The sequence below is a fragment of the Haliotis rubra genome, unplaced genomic scaffold, assembly GCF_003918875.1.
Source record: "Haliotis rubra isolate DU_JTF1 unplaced genomic scaffold, ASM391887v1 Scf117, whole genome shotgun sequence".
In the NCBI taxonomy this organism is placed as follows: domain Eukaryota; kingdom Metazoa; phylum Mollusca; class Gastropoda; order Lepetellida; family Haliotidae; genus Haliotis; species Haliotis rubra.
This window is the reverse complement of record NW_025765081.1, coordinates 875,833-896,924: the sequence shown is the minus strand read 5'-3', so window position 1 is coordinate 896,924 and position 21,092 is coordinate 875,833. Positions and strand designations below refer to the sequence as shown.

Here is a 21,092-nt window from a genome sequence, read left to right as displayed (position 1 = left end):
CGTCACGCTCGGACACGATGTTCAATGCGAAAATATATACATGAAGCATTTTTGTCACAGGTCATAGCCTAGCACGATAAGTCGAATACGTTCCATAATTTACGTATAGGTAGCAATTTCTTACTTAATATGTTCAGAATAGCATTATTCTACCCAAAACTTTATAGTTTACAATTGGTGTTAGTAGCATCAAAGGTAAATAAGCGTTCACCGCTAGACCACGCGGTCTTGGCCAAGCGGACTTCCTGCTAAGTAAATGAGACAAAAAACACAAACCAATCAACGGAATGTTTATTCAAGGTTTACTGGCCAAGCGGACTTCCTGCTCAGTCCGAATTATATAGCAATGTTTTTACATGTAACTACCTTATCGGGCTGACACTTTGGTCCGAAATCCGAAATAATGAGAGTCCGAGATACAGAACTTTTTTATTATGACAACAAAGAAGGATTACGTCGGGACCGTGAGTTCAGTCCTGTTTATACAGCAATCCGAGAAAGACAGAGTCCGAGTTTGACAGAGTGCACTGTATTGTCATTTGACAAAGTATTATCATTTGAAAAAGTATTTTCATTTCGCAAAGTATTACCATTTGAAAAAGTAATATCATTTCACAAAGTATTATCATTTCACAAAGTATTATCATTTCACAAAGTATTATCATTTCACAAAGTATTTTCATTTCACAAAGTACCATTTCACAAAGTATTATCATTTAAAAAAGTATTATCATTTCACAAAGTATTGTCATTTGACAAAGTATTATCATTTGAAAAAGTATTATCATTTCACAAAGTATTGTCATTTGACAAAGTATTATCATTTAACAAAGTATTATCATTTCACAAAGTATTATCATTTGACAAATTATTATCATTTGACAAAGTATTATCATTTGACAAAGTATTACCATTTCACAAAGTATTATCATTTCACAAAGTATTATCATTTCACAAAGTATTATCATTTGAAAAAGTATTATCATTTGACAAAGTATTATCATTTCACAAAGTATTATCATTTCACAAAGTATTATCATTTGAAAAAGTATTATCATTTGACAAAGTATTATCATTTCACAAAGTATTATCATTTGACAAAGTATTATCATTTGAAAAAGTATTATCATTTCACAAAGTATTATCATTTCACAAAGTATTTTCATTTCACAAAGTATTTTCATTTCACAAAGTACCATTTCACAAAGTATTATCATTTAAAAAAGTATTACCATTTCACAAAGTATTATCATTTGACAAAGTATTATCATTTCACAAAGTATTATCATTTAAAAAAGTATTACCATTTCACAAAGTATTGTCATTTGACAAAGTATTATCATTTCACAAAGTATTATCATTTAAAAAAGTATTATCATTTGACAAAGTATTATCATTTCACAAAGTATTATCATTTGAAAAAGTATTATCATTTCACAAAGTATTTTCATTTCACAAAGTATTTTCATTTGACAAAGTATTATCATTTCACAAAGTATTATCATTTAAAAAAGTATTATCATTTGACAAAGTATTGTCATTTGACAAAGTATTATCATTTCACAAAGTACCATTTCACAAAGTATTATCATTTAAAAAAGTATTATCATTTCACAAAGTATTATCATTTGAAAAAGTATTATCATTTCACAAAGTATTGTCATTTGACAAAGTATTATCATTTGAAAAAGTATTATCATTTCACAAAGTATTATCATTTCACAAAGTATTATCATTTCACAAAGTATTATCATTTGAAAAAGTATTATCATTTCACAAAGTATTATCATTTGACAAAGTATTGTCATTTGACAAAGTATTATCATTTCACAAAGTATTATCATTTGACAAAGTGTTATCATTTAAAAAAGTATTATCATTTCACAAAGTATTATCATTTCACAAAGTATTATCATTTCACAAAGTATTGTCATTTGACAAAGTATTATCATTTCACAAAGTATTATCATTTGACAAAGTATTATCATTTGAAAAAGTATTATCATTTCACAAAGTATTATCATTTCACAAAGTATTATCATTTCACAAAGTATTATCATTTGAAAAAGTATTATCATTTGAAAAAGTATTATCATTTCACAAAGTATTATCATTTGACAAAGTATTGTCATTTGACAAAGTATTATCATTTCACAAAGTATTATCATTTCACAAAGTATTATCATTTCACAAAGTGTTATCATTTAAAAAAGTATTATCATTTCACAAAGTATTATCATTTCACAAAGTATTATCATTTCACAAAGTATTGTCATTTGACAAAGTATTATCATTTCACAAAGTATTGTCATTTGACAAAGTATTATCATTTGAAAAAGTATTATCATTTCACAAAGTATTATCATTTCACAAAGTATTATCATTTGAAAAAGTATTATCATTTGAAAAAGTATTATCATTTCACAAAGTATTATCATTTGACAAAGTATTGTCATTTGACAAAGTATTATCATTTCACAAAGTGTTATCATTTCACAAAGTATTATCATTTCACAAAGTGTTATCATTTAAAAAAGTATTATCATTTCACAAAGTATTATCATTTAAAAAAGTATTATCATTTCACAAAGTATTATCATTTGAAAAAGTATTATCATTTGACAAAGTATTATCATTTCACAAAGTATTATCATTTGATAAAGTATTATCATTTCACAAAGTATTAGTACAAAATGGTTCTCTTGTTATCCTATAACAGATACTGATATGGCACATCAATCATGTAATCATCTGCTAAATATACAGTAGACTAGCAGGAACTTTGGTAGCTGGAACTTTAGATATTTGGGAGGCAGTGATTTTACCCAAAAATACATACCGTTCCTGGACCTGGTTGGAAATATAGTTTGTTTGCAGGTTTTCCTGAAATATGAATCATTCATACATGCACTCACCTTGAATAATACACATTTGGTCCTTACTGTTCATCTATCAAGTGTGATGACTTACTATCTCAATGAACTGTTAAATCATTAGTGTTGGGAATTGGTTGAAATCTCACAATTGATGATTGATTCATTACCAATGAACAATCATCGAAAAAAATTGGTTAGCGTCATTTAACGCCAGGTTGTTATTGCAGATATGAAAAACATGATGCAACTTGCTACTTAAAGTGATGACTAATATATCATGAACATAAACTTCCCGGAGTCTTTAAGAAATATTCAGTCATGGCTTTTCAGTTAGTGAAGTGAGTTTTCAAAGAATTAAACACGTTTTCAGGCCCTGACACTTCAACGATATGTTCCATTGTGAAGTAATTTAAAGACTAAAACAGTAGTTCCAAAATCGTTTATGTTCGAGAAAATGTGATCGATTGCTTGATTGTTTGGTCACTGCGACCAATCTTCGATTATTTCAACTAATCGGACCACTACTATAAATCATAGAATCAGAATGAAAATGTTTTTGTAAATGCATATGAGGAATAAAAGCTATTTATGATGCTTACCTGTGGGTATAAAGCAACAACAACAAATGTGTCAGTATCTTTACCTTAATTCACAGCAACATATGGAAAACATTAACTACATAGTGCCTCTTCAGCCATGTTCAGATAGTCTCTCTTCAGTCCTACTCGGCCCGTGAAGATCTGGGATAGAATAGGTCTTGAGCAACCCGTGCTTGCCATTCAAGGCGACTATGCTTGTCGTAAGAGGCGACTAACGGGATCGGGTGGTCAGGCTCGCTGACTTGGTTGACACATGTCATCGGTTCCCAATTCGCAGACCGATGCTCATGCTGTTGATCACTGGATTGTCTAGTCCAGACCCGATTATTTACAGACTGCCGCCATATAGCTGGAATATTGCTGAGTGTGGCGTAAAACTAAACTCACTCACTCAGTCCTACTCTTTGCTTATAACGAAGTGTTTGATTTTTTATTTAAACATATTTATTCAAGAGAATGGATTGGGTACAAGTTATGCCAACTTAGTGAAACCCTCTCCTATTTACAGTGCTTACATGCAAATGTGAAACAAACTATATGTACAGGGATAGAAAGATATATACAAAATGATATATACAAAATGATATATACAATACAATTAATACATGAATTATTTAGATCATAAACATTATATCCAATTACTGAACCTTTTGGAGTTTGATATATATTTTAGAACTTCTTTAAAAATTTGAATATTGTCACTGAACGGAGATCTGCACAGCCATTTAATAGTACATCTAGGTTTGTTGGTGATCTAATGTTACAAATTCTGCTAATATTTTGAAACATTTCCTGTCTGATATTAGAATACAAAGAACATTCCATAAAATAATGATGAGAATTTTCACAGGTAAATTTACAATTACATTCAGGGTTCTCTTTAAGACCAATTCTATATAGATCACCATTTAATCTACTATTTGAATATCTTAGCTGGGTATGAATTACATTGAGTTTTCTATTACCAAATGAGAAATATCCTGGTGCTTTTGACTTACGCGAGCTTATATGCGATTTAATTTTTTTAAGGGAAACTGATTCTCTAACATATAAAGGGAGATTATTCCAAAGTTGTGAAGATGATGGGAAAAATGATTGACTGTAGAGATTTGTGCGGGAATAAGACAGTCAAAGATCACGAATGTTTCTAAGATTATAATTTCTCCTAGATTCAACAGTTTGAGGCATAAGATCACAAAGGTAGGATGGAGCATTTTTGTTGTAGATATTATAGAATAAAGACAGTTTATGACATGTTTTCCTTTTAACAATTGCCAACCTGTTTCATACATCAGAGTATCTCTAGTACCATATTTTGGTAATCCGGTAACTATCCTGGCGGCCTCAAACTGCACTTTTTCAATTTTATCGGTTAAATCTACCAAACAACCATCCCACAATTCACAAGCATATTCAAGATGTGGTCTTATAAATACAATATAAATCTTATTTAGAGTGTCTCTGTTTAACATGAACTTTAATTTTCTCATTGATGAAACCATCAAGGACGTTGTTCTTACAATGTTATCAATATGGGTGTTCCATATACAATCAGAAGGAAATGTTACTCCAAGATGTTTGAGATTTTTCCAAACGTACACACTGATTTTCAAATTCTATATTTAGAATTGAAGTATTTTTCTTAAGACTGAGAAGTATAGCTTCTGTTTTGTTGGGATTGTGTCACAAGCCAACGTTTTGCCCAGCACGATAAATATTGTAGGCTCCTATTGAGTGTCTCTTGCATAAGCCTGTGATTGATAGATGAAAATCCCATTGATGTATCATCTGTGAACAAGCGTGCAGCAAAACGAAGTGTTTAATTGTTTATCTTGTTTAAAGTGGATAAACACACTGTGTTTTCGATGTAAAGTTATGATAGCTGAAGCTTTGATGGCCCTTAAATATACATTCTAATACACACACAAAATCTAATAAATGCAGCAAGATTAAACTTTGCACAGTCACATGAAATCGACAGACCAACTCTGATGATTTGTCTCATAATTTTGGACACCCGAATGAAAAAGTTGTTTAACAAACGATCATTATTTTGTTGTCACTTCTTGCTATGTCTTACGAGGGGGAACCACTCGATGTCTAAGGTCTGAAAACCAATGCCTTCTTGCAGTACCAAACTCAAGCCTACACTCCTACAGCAACAGATCGTTTCAAGTAGCAGGACCTCAGTTATGGAACTCACTACCTAAGAACATTAAAGAATCCCCGACCCTTGAGACATTCAAAACCAACCTAAAAACCTTTCACTTCAGAAAGTTCTATCCCCACGAACTATCTCCTCCCGTGAACTTCTCATCTGTGACTATTGTAGCGCCTTGAGCGTGCACCTCTGTGGATGGAAACTAGCGCAATATAAATAGACATTATTATTATTATGGTGTCGGTTTCAGGATGGTGTGATGTCATGTCACAGATTATGTGATGGTGTGATGTCATGTCACAGATTATGTGCTGGTGTGATGTCATGTTACAGATTATGTGCTGGTGTGATGTCATGTGACAGATTATGTGCTGGTGTGATGTCATGTGACAGATTATGTGCTGGTGTGATGTCATGTGATGTCACAGATTATGTGATGGTGTGATGTCATGTCATGTCATGTTAGATGCTGTGTGTGCTGTCATGTCATGTCACAGATTATCATGTGATGTCATGTCACAGATTATGTGCTGGTGTGATGTCATGTCACAGATTATGTGCTGGTGTGATGTCATGTGACAGATTATGTGCTGGTGTGATGTCATGTCACAGATTATGTGCTGGTGTGATGTCATGTCACAGATTATGTGATGGTGTGTGTTTCAGGATGGACTGATGCTGGGTGCAGTCTGTCAACAGACCAGCTGTGATGGGACCCTGCTGCGTGATGGTAGGCGATACAGCTACTCCACCGCTGCTTCTACAGCGTCTTGTCTCAGTGTCAGTCAGGCTCACATGATAGACACTGGATGTGTTTCTTACAACATGTTCTGCAATGTGAATTCAGTGTGTATGTCTGATGTTGATGATGGCGGGGTACTCACCAAGGATTTATCTAGAATTCCCCACTAAGTGCCTTTGTTCAAAATCAGAGGTCACAGTATTTAGTAAATTGTTCAGTAATTTTGAATTTTTAGATTCATACTTGGAAATATAACTGTGATCTGCTGCCGACTTTGGGCTAAATGTCTGTATCTGAGAAGGTCTTGATTAATCTTGGTCACAGTGTCGCCTGCATGGTGTCGCCTTATATGGCTGCAAACTGATGACGACAATTGCTGCTTTATTTCAGAGAAGATCCTGTTGGGTGTTTCTATTTCACATGAAGTTTTCTGTTGACACAAGTGCTCATGACCTTTTGTCTTTTCATTAAGCTTTATGTGATACTTTTGCAATTACTTCCACATTATTATTGACCCGTGAAGGTCTAGGTTAGAATTGGTCTTCAGTAACCCATGCTTGTCGTAAGAGGCGACTAACAGGATCGGGTGGTCAGGCTTGGTTGACACATGTCATCGGTTCCCAATTGCACAGATCGATGCTCATGCTGTTGATCACTGGATTGTCTGGTCCAGACATGATTATTTGCAGGCCGCCGCCATATAGCTGGAATATTGCTGATTATTACCCACGTGGTCAACGTATGGGTAGTTGCATACTAATCTCGTACGTCACACGAGTGTCGTATCACATTGACCTGTGTCGTAACGACTTGACTGGATAACCGATGACCTCTCAATTAGGTCACGTTCTGATGTAACTATTTTTTCTATTTTATTGCTGAATGCTGCATTAAACAACAACACAACCAACCAACCAACCAACCATGACAATCATGATAATTCTGCTTTTGGGGGATAGTGATAACGCTGTGTTTTCATTGATGTGAGATGACTTGAATGCTACTGTTGATTACAGGTACAGCATTCTCGGCCTGCCAGTCCTGTCAGCTGGTGTGTAGTGACGAGGCATACAAGTCACAGGTGCAGACAGTGATGGAGGAGTCCCAGACAGCACTGAAAACACTAGCCGACCTGAAGAAATCTGGAGGTGTGATATTCAGCCAAAACAGTAGTTAACGTGTTACATTTGGGATTAAACTTTCTTAGTTAAGTACAGATTCTGGTACTTTTGTTGGGTTGGGGTGGTGGTGGGGAAGCCTAGTGGTTAAAGCGTTCGCTCATCACGCAAAAGACCCGGGTTCGATTCCCAACATGGGTACAATGCATGAAGCCCATTTCTAGTGTCTCACTTTTGTTTGGTCGAGTCCCATCGGGATTCGATCCTACTAGGGCTGCAACAATTCTGTTCGATTCATCAAAAATCAAATCTGACACGTTAGTTTTGATTTTCAATAACCAATATCACTATTTTGATTCGATATTTGAATACCTATTTAAATTATTTCCACATAACCAGAATGTAATTTTGACTCCAACTTGAGCAGTTTTGAGCCCTGAAATAAGGCGAAACATGATTGGTTGACGTTGAGAATTGAGAATTGTTAGTAGACATTGCCAAGTTGACGTTGGATTTGAGGCTAAAAACGCCGACTCTGAGAGTTAAATGAAATCTGATGGTTTTATTTGTATGAAGAATCGAATCGAAAATGATCGAATTGAGGGTCCAATATCGAAAATTGAATCGAATCAAATCTGGGTGAATCGTTGCAACCCTAGATCCCACACCCCAGAGTCAGGCACCTAATCGCCAGCACACAAAATGAGACGCCAAACCTGCTCACAAACCAGCCACAGCGGCTTCGTCTTGTTTTTTATGCTGTTGATTTGTTGCCTGACTCTGAGGGACGGGGCTCAACCCAACGAAAGAATCTGTACTTTACAGAGAAAGTGTAATTCCAGCTATAACATAGTGTTACATTTGACCACTTTCTAAATGACATTGTGTATTGACACAATGGTTGACGTGTGGCTGGACTCCTGACAGTGGCAAGCCTGTCACAGACTCCTGACAGTGTTTGGAGCAGAGTGGCACAGACTTTTATAGAGCCACAATTCACCATGCAGACATGAATCAGTTGGGTGAAACAAGAAGTCCTGGGTTTGAACCCAGATTTGCCATGGTTGTGGTGCTTGTGAGTTGCAGGAAAGTGATAAATGACTGACAGTTGCCTCAAACACAATCTGCAAAAGGTTCAGTTAAAGATTAGATTCCCCTGAGGCCTAAAAAAACTGTTGTGGTTACGATTACCCGACCGACCCTTGAATTCTGGTGCCGACCCTATTTTATTTAAGCGGTATGAATAAAATACGCATTCAGATACCATTGTTATCCCACCGGCATGTAATGCGGTGGGATATAGTCGTCGCCTAAATCCGATCCGTCCGTCCGATCCATCCGTCCGTAATCATTTTGTTTCGGACATAACTCAAAGACCGTTCGATATTTTTTAACCAAAATTGGTAGATATGTCAAACATAACCTAAGGTGGTGCCTTTTGCTAGTTACAGATTATTGTCATTTTTATTTTTCTCGGTTTCCATGGAAACGTTTTGGACTTAGTCTTAAAGAAGGGTGGGCTTCGTTTCCGGAGCATAACTCAAGAACCGTTCAATATTTTTCAACAAAACTTGGTAGATATATCAAACAGATCCTATAGTGGTGCCTTTTGCTATTTACAGATTTTTAGCATTTTTTCCTTTTCTGGTTTCCATGGAAACATTTTGGACTTAGTCTCAAAAAGTAAGGATTGCTTTCGCTTTCGGACATAACTCAAGAACCGTTCTATATTTTTCAACAAAACTTGGTAGATATATCAAACAGATCCTAAAGTGGTGCCTTTTGCTATTTACAGATTTTTAGCATTTTATTTTTCCCCGGTTTCCATGGAAACGATTCGACTTAGTCCCAAAAGTGAGGGGTGGGCTTCGTTTCGAGCATAACTCAAGAACCGTTCAATATTTTTCAACAAAACTTGGTAGATATATCAAACAGATCCTATAGTGGTGCCTTTTGCTATTTACAGATTTTTAGCATTTTTCCTTTCTGGTTTCCATGGAAACATTTTGGACTTAGTCTCAAAAGTAAGGATTGCTTTCGTTTCGGAGCATAACTCAAGAACCGTTCTATATTTTCAACAAAACTTGGTAGATATATCAAACAGATCCTAAAGTGGTGCCTTTTGCTATTTGCAGATTTTGGCATTTTATTTTTCCCGGTTTCCATGGAAACGATTCGACTGAGTCCCAAAAGAGAGGGGTGGGCTTCGTTTCCGGAGCACAACTCAAAAACTTCTCAATGTCTTTCAGCAAAACTTGGCAGATATGTGAGGCAGATCCCAAAGTGGTGCCTTTTGCTATTTGCAGATATTTGTGATTTATTATTTTTTTGGTTTCCATGGAAATGATTCAGACTTAGTCTCAAAAGGAAGGGGTGGGTTTCGTTTTCGGAGCATAACTCAAGAACCGTTCAATATTTTTCGACAAGACTTGGTAGATATATCAAACAGAACCTTAAGTGGTGCCTTTTGCTATTTACAGATTTTTAGCATTTTTACTTTTCACGGTTTCCATGGAAACGATTCGGACTTAGTCCCAAAAGTGAGGGGTGGGCTTCGTTTCCGGAGCATAACTCAAGAACCGTTCTATATTTTTCAACAAAACTTGGTAGATATATCAAACAGATCCTATAGTGGTGCCTTTTGCTATTTACAGATTTTTAGCATTTTTGCCTTTTCTGGTTTCCATGGAAACAATTCGGACTTAGTCCCAAAAGTGAGGGGTGGGCTTCGTTTCCGGAGCACAACTCAAAAACTTCTCTATATCTTTCAGCAAAACTTGGCAGATATGTGAGGCAGATCCCAAAGTGGTGCCTTTTGCTATTTGCAGATATTTGTGATTTATTATTTTCTCAGTTTCCATGGAAATGATTCAGACTTAGTCTCAAAAGGAAGGGGTGAGTTTTAGGTTTCCGAGCACAAGTGGATAAGTTCTTAATATCTTTCAGCAAAACTTGGCAGATATGTGAGGCAGATGCCAAAGTGGTGCCTTTTGCTATTTGCAGATATTTGTGTTTTATTATTTTCTCAGTTTCCATGGAAACAATTTGGACTTAGTCTCAAAAGGGAGGGGTAGGTTTTGTTTCCGGAGCACAACTCGAAAACTTCTCTATGTCTTTCAGCAAAACTTGGCAGATATGTGAGGCAGATCCCAAAGTGGTGCCTTTTGCTATTTGCAGATTTTTGTCATTTATTTTTTCATGATTTCCATGGAAACGATTTGCACTTAGTCTAAATCAAGCTGGACTTTAAGTAACTGTCAGATGATTTGTTCTTTCAAAGATGTGGGGGCCGGGGATATGTCATCTTCTGATGACTCTTGTTTTTCACGGCACGGACGGGCGTCGGTCATTCTGATAGAGAAAGTCGACATGGCCGCAAGCTTGATAAATGTGTTATTAGTTTGTAAATTTTACTTTTACAAAATGAAAAAAAAAAAAAAAATTCTACCTACCTACCTACCCTAAATTTTAAAGAGCTGTAATTGGAACCGCAACATATTTTCTATTTGGCCTGATTAGGTTTCTCGTGGCATTAGCATCTTTTCACTATAGTAGTTAAGATCTGCTATTGTCTGTTTTCCCTGATAATATGACCACTAGATGGCTTAAGCTGTCGTCAAACCTACTCATTGTATAAGTACATATTCCTACATACTATGGCTAACATGATTAGAATGTACCCATGTGTAATCTGAAATCTGGTGGTCACTGTAATTTGACAGCAGCCCCCATTTCCCTAACAATGGGCAGCAGTCTGTTCTTTTGCCATGCAATATCATATTAAGCATGTGCTACTTAGTTGATTTGTAGTCCTCGTTCTTCTGCTGATGATAATGACCTCAAACAAAGTTACCCAATTTCAAGCAGATGTGGGCGGTGGGGTAGCCTAGTGGTTAAAGCGTTGGCTCGTCACGCCGAAGACCCGGTTCAATCCCCAAAGGGTACAATGTGTGAAGCCCATTTCTGGTGTCCCCCTCCGTGATGTTGCTGGAATATTGCTAAAAGCGGCGTAAAACCAAACTCAGTCAGTCAAGCAGATGTGGTGGTGTTGACGGGTACCCTATTCACTTGTGTTACAGATCCTGAGACCAGGCTGCGAGTCTGTAAGGAACTGCTGAGGAAGCAGAGAGTTCTCTCCCCTTTCAATGTGTACCGTGTGAAGACACTGGACCAAGCAATGGACGCCTGCATCGACAGCCAGCAGTGGGAACATGCAGTGGACTTCGGCCAGCAGACAGTGCAGCCTTATATGTAAGTACAGTCAAATCCCGATGAGTCGAATCAGCTGGGGACCAAGTAAAAGATTCGGCTTATTGATGTATTCGACATAGGTATGTCTATGAGGGTAGAAAAAAGATGATTCAATATTGAACAATTCCTTTATTCAGCACATCATATCTAAATATAGCACAACAATACATTAGGTGACTTAGATAATGGATAATAATGGATAATGGAAACAAACATTATACAAATGAGAACACATTTCAATACTAGCACAATAAAATACAAAATACATTTACCTCTTAAAATCCATGAACAAAATCTATCGGCAATCGATAGATATACTTGTACATGCCGCCATCTTGAATCTTATTAATACAAAAGATGAACTCACTTCTGGAAAAAGTCTGACATTAATGTTTGTTTCTGTGAATTTCCATTACATTTATCCGCAAATTCACGGACGCTTGCCAAGTGGGAAAAATGTTAGTTGATTGTACCTGGAACCGACTTCGAGAAATTCCTCAAGTCCTTCACAGAACTTTATAAGCCTCGATAACGGATGGTGGTGGTTTGACGGACAGGGTGTCTCGTCTTCATCATCAGACGAAGTCGCCGTTGTGACAGGTGCTAATTCTTCTGTTTCCGTGAAATCACTAATCAGCCTTTTGAACTCACCCGACAATAGCGGAAAGGTGCGCGCTGGTTTTGTTAATTGCCAGCATGGTTTGTCAATACCGGCATCAATTCGGGACCAAATAAAAATGCGGTTTTGATCAGGTTACATGATAGTTGGATCTTTGTGCCGATAGAGACAGAGTGCGGTGTTTACAATTAACTTCTTCTCATTGACTGATTTCGCTTATGTATACAAGATTACTATTGTTTGAATCTCAAGGGACCAAATTTCCATTTCGAGTCATCGTGTGTATTTATGAGACGAATTCGTGTAACTGGTAATCAAATGATGACAAAAGAGCAGGGAATGGTCGGGACCGACAGGTACTTCGTGTTATGCATAATATTCGAGACACCGGCATTCGACTCATCAGGATTTGACTGTATGTATTGTGTAGTTTGGTAGTGATGACAAAACAGGAATGTTTATTGATACTTCAGGGGAGCTGGACTACTGAGATGTCTGGTGTCACTGTTGCTGTTTCAGCTGCTGATTTAGCATAATGGATATAATGAAAACATTGTATGCTGGCTTCTTTTTATTGAATTTGGCGCTTGTGCTGCTATTTATGGACACCGTGAAGATCCAGTTAGAATTGATTTTTGGTAACCCATGCCTGTCGTAAAGAGGCGACTTCGCTGGATCAAGCGGTCGGGTTCGCGAGACTTGGTTGACCAACGTCATTGTATCCCAATTGAGTAGATCGATGGTCATGATATTTGTCGCTGGATTGTCTGATCCAGATTCAATTATTCACAGACTGACGCCATATAAGTGGAATAGTGTGGTGTTTATCAACAAATAATTATGAAATTCACAGGCTAATACTGATCTGAACTCCGATTACAGAATGGAATTCAAATATTTGGAAGGACTTGAATATTTCATATGGGAACAAACCAACAGATGTAGAGAGTTATTGTCCCCAGCTGCAACGTATGTATTCAAGCTGAACGGGGGACTATGTATTCAGCGGCGTCTGTCCGTCCGACACCAGTCAATTTTGTTACATATTTCATGAACTGTTGTACCCAATGTCTTCAAATTTGGTGACAGCCTACATTAGGGGATTACGACACCAGTTTATCTTCAAGGTCACCACGACACTTTGACTGCTTTTCAAACTTTTTAAACCAGTATCTCATAAAACATTGCACCCAATGTTTTCAAGTATGTCGACAGCCTACATTGGGTGATTATGCAGACACCAGTCATTTCAGGCATCTTGTATGTGACCAAAAAATAAAAAGTAGTAAATATAGATATTCCATTCTTTAGCGGCGGGGGACATTGCCATATCAGTGAATAAATTTGGCACTAGCATCTTGAAATAAACGAACACGATGATTGAGCTGATCAGCTTATTTTCTAAAACTGTTTGTTTATGTAAGAAATGCCCATATGATGACTCGACATCTGCTAGAAAAATATATAACCACGAACCTTGTGAAGTTTAAGTAACATTTTTCAAACTAACACAACACAGAAAACATTCCTGATGGTGCAGAACATCAGCTTTACAATGCATCTAATTCCAGCATACACGTCTTCAGTGACTTTGTCCACCACTCATAAAGCCCCATTTTGTAGTCGTAATTGAAAACCACCTTTCTAAACATTTCCTGCCTGACTGACCACAAAACTTGACAGTGTCTTTATACTTCACATAAAGATAATCTGATGATATTTTATACTTGTGTGTTTGAAGTCAGTGACATCAAACATTGTGAAATTTTTGCTTAGGCTGTCTTTTACGTAGTGTAGACTTGTATAAATAGTTATTGGTAGTCATCTGTGATAGTATGTCAGTCATAATCATTGGTTGTGTGTGTTACATGGAAACAATGAAAACCATAAATCACTGTTAATGGAAACTCCTGTGCCTTCAGTTTCATCTGGGGCGTCCTTGACATGTATGACAAACGTCTCCCTTTCTACCTTGTTCCTCACTATGCAGGGCCAGTCGTGTGGGGAGGAGGAACTGGCTGGAATTCTAAGGATTAAGTCAGACATACAGTGGGGCTGGGCATATAGGAACAAAGTCAGTCCATTCTTCCTTCTGTTCATCCTTCAATTCTTCCTTCATTCTGTTCGGTCGGCTTCTTAATGGGGATAAATTTTCTCAGAAATATTGGAGAATTTAAGATTAACAGTCTGGTCACTGGTGTCACTGGTCATGAGTTTGAAAATTGGATGCCAAAATAATAGTTAGTGTTATAGCCATTGCTTCATGATTTCCAGCTTCCAGTGGGGACCAGTCTTCCCAGATACTACCGAACTTACATGGATGAAACTTTGCAAGCTTGACAATAATATTTATCAAGCTTACATTTGAACAGTGGTACTATAATATCCTTTAGAGAGTTGCTCAATGCATGCCATTCTTATTGCTTTGAGCACACAGTTATGTCCCTTGATTGAAATTACACATTATCAGTGCATAGCTTGTGAATGGTGTCAAGTATCTTCAATAAGTTAAATGAAGTAATCAATCCAGAGTTCCAAATTGGTGCCATGAATTACTCCTGGAGAAGGGTCCCTTTGAGTAAATTTAATTTACATCTAATTATTTTCCTCTTTTTGTAGTTCATATTTACTTAGTTATTAATTTATTCATTACCGTAAGACACACAATAACTCTCATGTGCCTCATGACATGGTAGAGTGATATAATTTCAAAGATATCAGATATAAGGTCACTGAGTGTGTCAATATACAATTGTTTCAGGAAGCTGCACCCTCCAGGCTCCCCGACAGTTGGAATACAGCTGTTGAAGCTGGGCAAACTACAGCTGTACCTCCACCGGCTCCAGGCTGCCCGGACATCCCTCCAGCAGGTAGGTAGTCCAGTATTACCTCCACCGGCTCCAGGCTGCCGAGACCTCCCTCCATCAGGTAGGTAGTCCAGTATTACCTCCACTGCTCCAGGCTGCCCGGACATCCCTCCAGCAGGTAGGTAGTCCAGTATTACCTCCACCGGCTCCAGGCTGCCGGACATCCCTCCAGCAGGTAGGTAGTCCAGTATTACCTCCACCGGCTCCAGGTTGCCCGGACATCCCTCCAGCAGGTAGGTAGTCCAGTATTACCTCCACCGGCTCCAGGTTGCCCGGACATCCCTCCAGCAGGTAGGTAGTCCAGTATTACCTCCACCGGCTCCAGGCTGCCCAGACCTCCCTCCATCAGGTAGGTAGTCCAGTATTACCTCCACCGGCTCCAGGCTGCCCGGACATCCCTCCAGCAGGTAGGTAGTCTAGTATTACCTCTACCGGCTCCAGGCTGCCCGGACATCCCTCCATCAGGTAGGTAGTCCAGTATTACCTCCACCGGCTCCAGACTGCCCGGACATCCCTCCAGCTGGTAGGTAGTCCAGTATTACCTCCACCAGCTCCAGGCTGCCCGGACCTCCCTCCAGCAGGTAGGTAGTCCAGTATTACCTCCACCGGCTCCAGGCTGCCCGGACATCCCTCCATCAGGTAGGTAGTCCAGTATTACCTCCACCGGCTCCAGGCTGTCCGGACATCCCTCCAGCAGGTAGGTAGTCCAGTATTACCTCCACCGGCTCCAGGCTGCCCGGACATCCCTCCAGCAGGTAGGTAGTCCAGTATTACCTCCACCGGCTCCAGGCTGTCCGGACATCCCTCCAGCAGGTAGGTAGTCCAGTATTACCTCCACCAGGCTCCAGGCTGCCCGACATCCCTCCAGCAGGTAGGTAGTCTAGTATTACCTCCACCGGCTCCAGGCTGCCCGGACATCCCTCCAGCAGGTAGGTAGTCCAGTATTACCTCCACCAGCTCCAGGCTGCCCGGACATCCCTCCAGCAGGTAGGTAGTCCAGTATTACCTCCACCGGCTCCAGGCTGTCCGGACATCCCTCCAGCAGGTAGGTAGTCCAGTATTACCTCCACCGGCTCCAGGCTGCCCGGACATCCCTCCAGCTCCAGCAGGTTGGTAGTCTAGTATTACCTCCACCGGCTCCAGGCTGCTCAGTTGTCTCTCCAGCTCCATCAGGTAGGTAGTCAGTATTACCTCCACCGGCTCCTGGGGCTGCCCGGACATCCTCTCCATCATGTAGGTAGTCCAGTATTACCCCACCGGCTCCAGGCTGCCAAGTTGTCTCTCCATTTCCAGCTGGTAGGTAGTCAGTATTACCTCCACCCGGCTTCAGGCTGCCCGGACCTCCCTCCAGCAGGTAGGTAGTCCAGTATTACCTAGTTGTAGAGCCAACAGGTGCCCGGACATCCCTCCAGCAGGTAGGTAGTCCAGTATTACCTAGTTGTAGCCAACAGGTGCCCGGACCTCCCTCCAGCAGGTAGGTAGTCCGGTATTACCTAGTTGTAGCACCAACAGGTCCCCCGGCTTGTAGACATTGCAGTCCAATCCAATCAGAGGAGAAGAATGTTGTAGGCTTGTATCTGAATGTTTCCCTTTCTTTGCAGGCTGAGTCCATCCTGAGAGTGACACATGGCGAGTCACATGAGGTGTATCAGGAGCTGAGTGAACTACTGCATCGATGTGTGGCCGAGATGGAACACAGCGAGGGCTGATCCAGTGAGGTGATGCATCGATGTGTGGCCGAGATGGAACACAGCGAGGGCTGATCCAGTGAGGTGATGCATCTATGTGTGGCCGAGATGGAACACAGCAAGGGCTGATCCAGTGAGGTGATGCATCTATGTGTGGCCGAGATGGAACACAGCTGAGGGCTGATCCAGTGAGGTGATGCATCGATGTGTGGCCGAGATGGAACACAGCGAGGGCTGATCCAGTGAGGTGATGCATCTATGTGTGGCCGAGATGGAACACAGCGAGGGCTGATCCAGTGAGGTGATGCATCTATGTGTGGCCGAGATGGAACACAGCTGAGGGCTGATCCATTGTGGTGATGCATCGATGTGTGGCCGAGATGGAACACAACGAGGGCTGATCTGGTGAGGTGATGCATCGATGTGTAACAGAAATGGAACACAGTGAGGGGTGATCCGGTGAGGTGATGCATCTATGTGTGGCTGAGATGGAACACAGCGAGGGCTGATCCGGTGAGGTGATGCATCTATGTGTGGCCGAGATGGAACACAGCAAGGGCTGATCCAGTGAGGTGATGCATCTATGTGTGGCCGAGATGGAACACAGCGAGGGCTGATCCATTGTGGTGATGCATCGATGTGTGGCCGAGATGGAACACAGCGAGGGCTGATCCAGTGAGGTGATGCATCTATGTGTGGCCGAGATGGAACACAGCTAGGGCTGATCCAGTGAGGTGATGCATCTATGTGTGGCTGAGATGGAACACAGCGAAGGCTGATCCATTGTGGTGATGCATCGATGTGTGGCCGAGATGGAACACAGCGAGGGCTGATCTGGTGAGGTGATGCATCGATGTGGCCGAAATGGAACACAGTGAGGGGTGATCCGGTGAGGTGATGCATCTATGTGTGGCCGAGATGGAACACAGCGAGGGCTGATCTGGTGAGGTGATGCATCTATGTGTGGCCGAGATGGAACACAGCGAGGGCTGATCCAGTGAGGTGATGCATCTATGTGTGGCCGAGATGGAACACAGCGAGGGCTGATCCAGTGAGGTGATGCATCTATGTGTGGCCGAGATGGAACACAGCGAGGGCTGATCCAGTGAGGTGATGCATCTATGTGTGGCCGAGATGGAACACAGCGAGGGCTGATCCAGTGAGGTGATGCATCTATGTGTGGCCGAGATGGAACACAGCGAGGGGTGATCTGGTGAGGTGATGCATCTATGTGTGGCCGAGATGGAACACAGCGAGGGCTGATCCAGTGAGGTGATGCATCTATGTGTGGCCGAGATGGAACACAGCAAGGGCTGATCTGGTGAGGTGATGCATCTATGTGTGGCGAGATGGAACACAGTGAGGGCATGATCTGGTGAGGTGATGCATCGATGTGTGGCGAGATGGAACACATCGAGGGCTGATGATCCAAGTGTGGTGATGCATCATGCAAGGGCTGATCCAGTGAGATGGATCGATGTGTGTGTAGAACAAGAGATGGAACACAGTGAGGGCTGATCTGGTGAGGTGATGCATCGATGTGTGGCAGAGATGGAACACAGTGAGGGGTGATCCAGTGAGAGGTGATGCATCTATGATGTGGCTGAGATGGAACACAGCGAGGGGCTGATCCAGTGAACTGGTGATGCATCTATGTGTGAACCAGAGATGGAACACAGCGAGGGCTGATCTGGTGAGGTGATGCATCTATGTGTGGCTGAGATGGAACACAGTGCAGAGGCTGATCCAGTGAACTGATGCATCTATGCATGAGCGAGAGGCTGAGATGGATCATCAGCTGAGGGTGCTGATCCAGTGAACTGGTGCATCAGTGAGGTGATGCATCTAGGTGTCCAGTGAACTGAGTGTGAACACAGCGAGGGCTGATCCAGTGAACTGGTGCATCAGTGTGGCAAGCTTTGAATGGAACACAGCGTGAGGGGCTGATCCAGTGAACTGGTGCATCAGTGTGAACACAGCAAGGGCTGATCCAGTGAACTAGTGCATCAGTGTGAACACAGCAAGGGCTGATCCAGTGAACTGGTGCATCAGTGTGAACACAGCATCAGGGCTGATCCGAAGTGAACTGGTGCATCTGATCCAGTGAACTGGTGCATCAGTGTGAACACAGCAAGCTGATCCAGTGAACTGGTGCATCAGTGTGGCAAAACACAGCAAGGGCACAGCAAGATCCAGTGAACTGAGTGCATCAGTGTGGGGTGCACAGCAGCAGCGGGCTGATCAGTGAACTGGTGCATCAGTGTGAACACAGCAAGCCTGATCCAGTGAACTGATGCATCAGTGAACTGCAAGCATCAGTGTGAACACAGCAAGCAAAGCTGATCCAGTGAACTGGTGCATCAGTGTGAACACAGCAAGCTGATCCAGTGAACTAGTGCATCAGTGTGAACACAGCAAGGGCTGATCCAGTGAACTGGTGCATCAGTGTGAACACACAGCAAGGGCTGATCCAGTGAACTGGTGCATCAGTGTGAACACAGCAAGGTGCATCAGTGTGAACTGATCCAGTGAACTGGTGCATCAGTGTGAACACAGCAAGGGCTGATCAAGTGAACTGGTGCATCAGTGTGAACACAGCAAGGGCTGATCCAGTGAACTGGTGCATCAGTGTGAACACAGCAAGGGCTGATCCAGTGAACTGGTGCATCAGTGTGAACACAGCAAGGGCTGATCAAGTGAACTGGTGCATCAGTGTGAACACAGCAAGGGCTGATCCAGTGAACTGGTGCATCAGTGTGAACACAGCAAGGGCTGATCCAGTGAACTGGTGCATCAGTGTGAACACAGCAAGCGCTGATCCAGTGAACTGGTGCATCAGTGTGAACACAGCAAGCGCTGATCCAGTGAGCTTGGAGGTGCAGTCGGAACACAGGTAGTTGGGATCTTTGCTAGAGTTCTTTCTCCATCAATTTACACATGTGCTGTAACACACCATCATTCTCTTGTTAAAAAGAGAAAAAGGTTATACCTATGTGAAGACTCAAGCATATTATACAAATCAATACCCTGGAGGATGAAAAAGGAAGAGCTGTCTAAGCAATACCACTGGAGGATGAAAAGGATTGTAGAGCTGTTCCAAAATAAGCACACTTGACTTTAACATGTGAAAAGCAATGATTTGAGGTGGTTGTTAACCTTCCGGTGACACGTACGAAAACACTGAATATGTCGGTCAACATAATCTTGGTCAACTAGATTCAATCTTAGTTTCATTACCACCGTCATTAGTAGTGGTGGTCCGATTAATTGAAATAATCGAAGATTGGTCGCAGTGACTAAACGACCAAGCAATCGATCATGTTTTCTCATAATCGAACACAAACAATTCTGGAACACTTGTTTTCATAAACAATATTTTTCAGAAGGTTGGTTTTGTCTGTTACATTTCATAAGCACTACAAGCTCGTTTCAAGTCATGATTGAATTTATCTTAAAGACTCCAAGAAATATATGTTCCTGACATACTAGTCATCCTTTAAAGATGTGAACTTTTGCCAAAAACCCCAAAGAACTACCGTATTGTTTGCACTATTACCCGCTCCTGAATATTACCCGCACCCCAGTTTTGGAGTTAATCTCCACAACACAGTCTACACATAACCCGCAACCTTTTGTGCGATTCAGTGTAAAACTAAAAGTAAGACGCGGAATATCTTACAGCAGCCAGGATCTAGCGTACCTTTATTGGGAGTTGCCTTCAAGAAGTTTTCAAAATCGTTCTAATTTGTTATCTTTCTTCTTTGTTATATCCTTTTTTCCGTATTATTTGTTGTAATAAATTGTCACTATTAGTGTCGTTGACCTATTGAACATCGTGTGGCTGACGGATGCGTCGCGGATAAATCATCATGATTTCTTCTGAATAATAAAAATAATCCATTGTCGTTATTACAAAATAGATGATTAAAACTGATGTGTCGTTCTAACTTCTTTGTCTGGCTGCACTGCTACCACTCTCCTACCCAGAGTTCCATGCGGCCAACCTCTGCCACAGGCCAGAAAGATGTGACGTTATTACCACAATTTCGATTTGCGCAGCGATCCTTTGTTTACATGGGTTGTACGGCCCCACGTGCTGTCATCGAAGCTTTATGGAGAGCAAATGATGCAGCCAGTTTGAAATATAAATATGTATTGTCATAATATTTAC

General features: G+C 40.8%; 2 protein-coding genes across 2 annotated transcripts in view; one reads left to right on the top strand and one right to left on the bottom strand.

The window, feature by feature from the left end:
• LOC124257534 (histone-lysine N-methyltransferase SMYD3-like) overlaps positions 1-16,998 on the top strand; it is a 39,057-nt gene extending 22,059 nt beyond the window's left edge. The window contains exons 9-13 of the mRNA XM_046691636.1: positions 6,303-6,366; positions 7,395-7,526; positions 11,576-11,747; positions 15,128-15,236; positions 16,835-16,998. Of these exons, the coding sequence (XP_046547592.1) occupies positions 6,303-6,366; positions 7,395-7,526; positions 11,576-11,747; positions 15,128-15,236; positions 16,835-16,942 (585 nt within the window). The 3' untranslated portion in view covers positions 16,943-16,998. The remainder of the gene's footprint in view (positions 1-6,302; positions 6,367-7,394; positions 7,527-11,575; positions 11,748-15,127; positions 15,237-16,834) is intronic.
• A 70-nt stretch (positions 16,999-17,068) lies between these two features.
• LOC124257967 (uncharacterized protein DKFZp434B061-like) lies at positions 17,069-17,824 on the bottom strand. Its single transcript, XM_046692044.1, has one exon. The coding sequence runs from the start codon at positions 17,822-17,824 to the stop codon at positions 17,069-17,071; it is 756 nt and encodes a 251-aa protein (XP_046548000.1).
• Between the last annotated feature and the right edge of the window lie 3,268 nt (positions 17,825-21,092).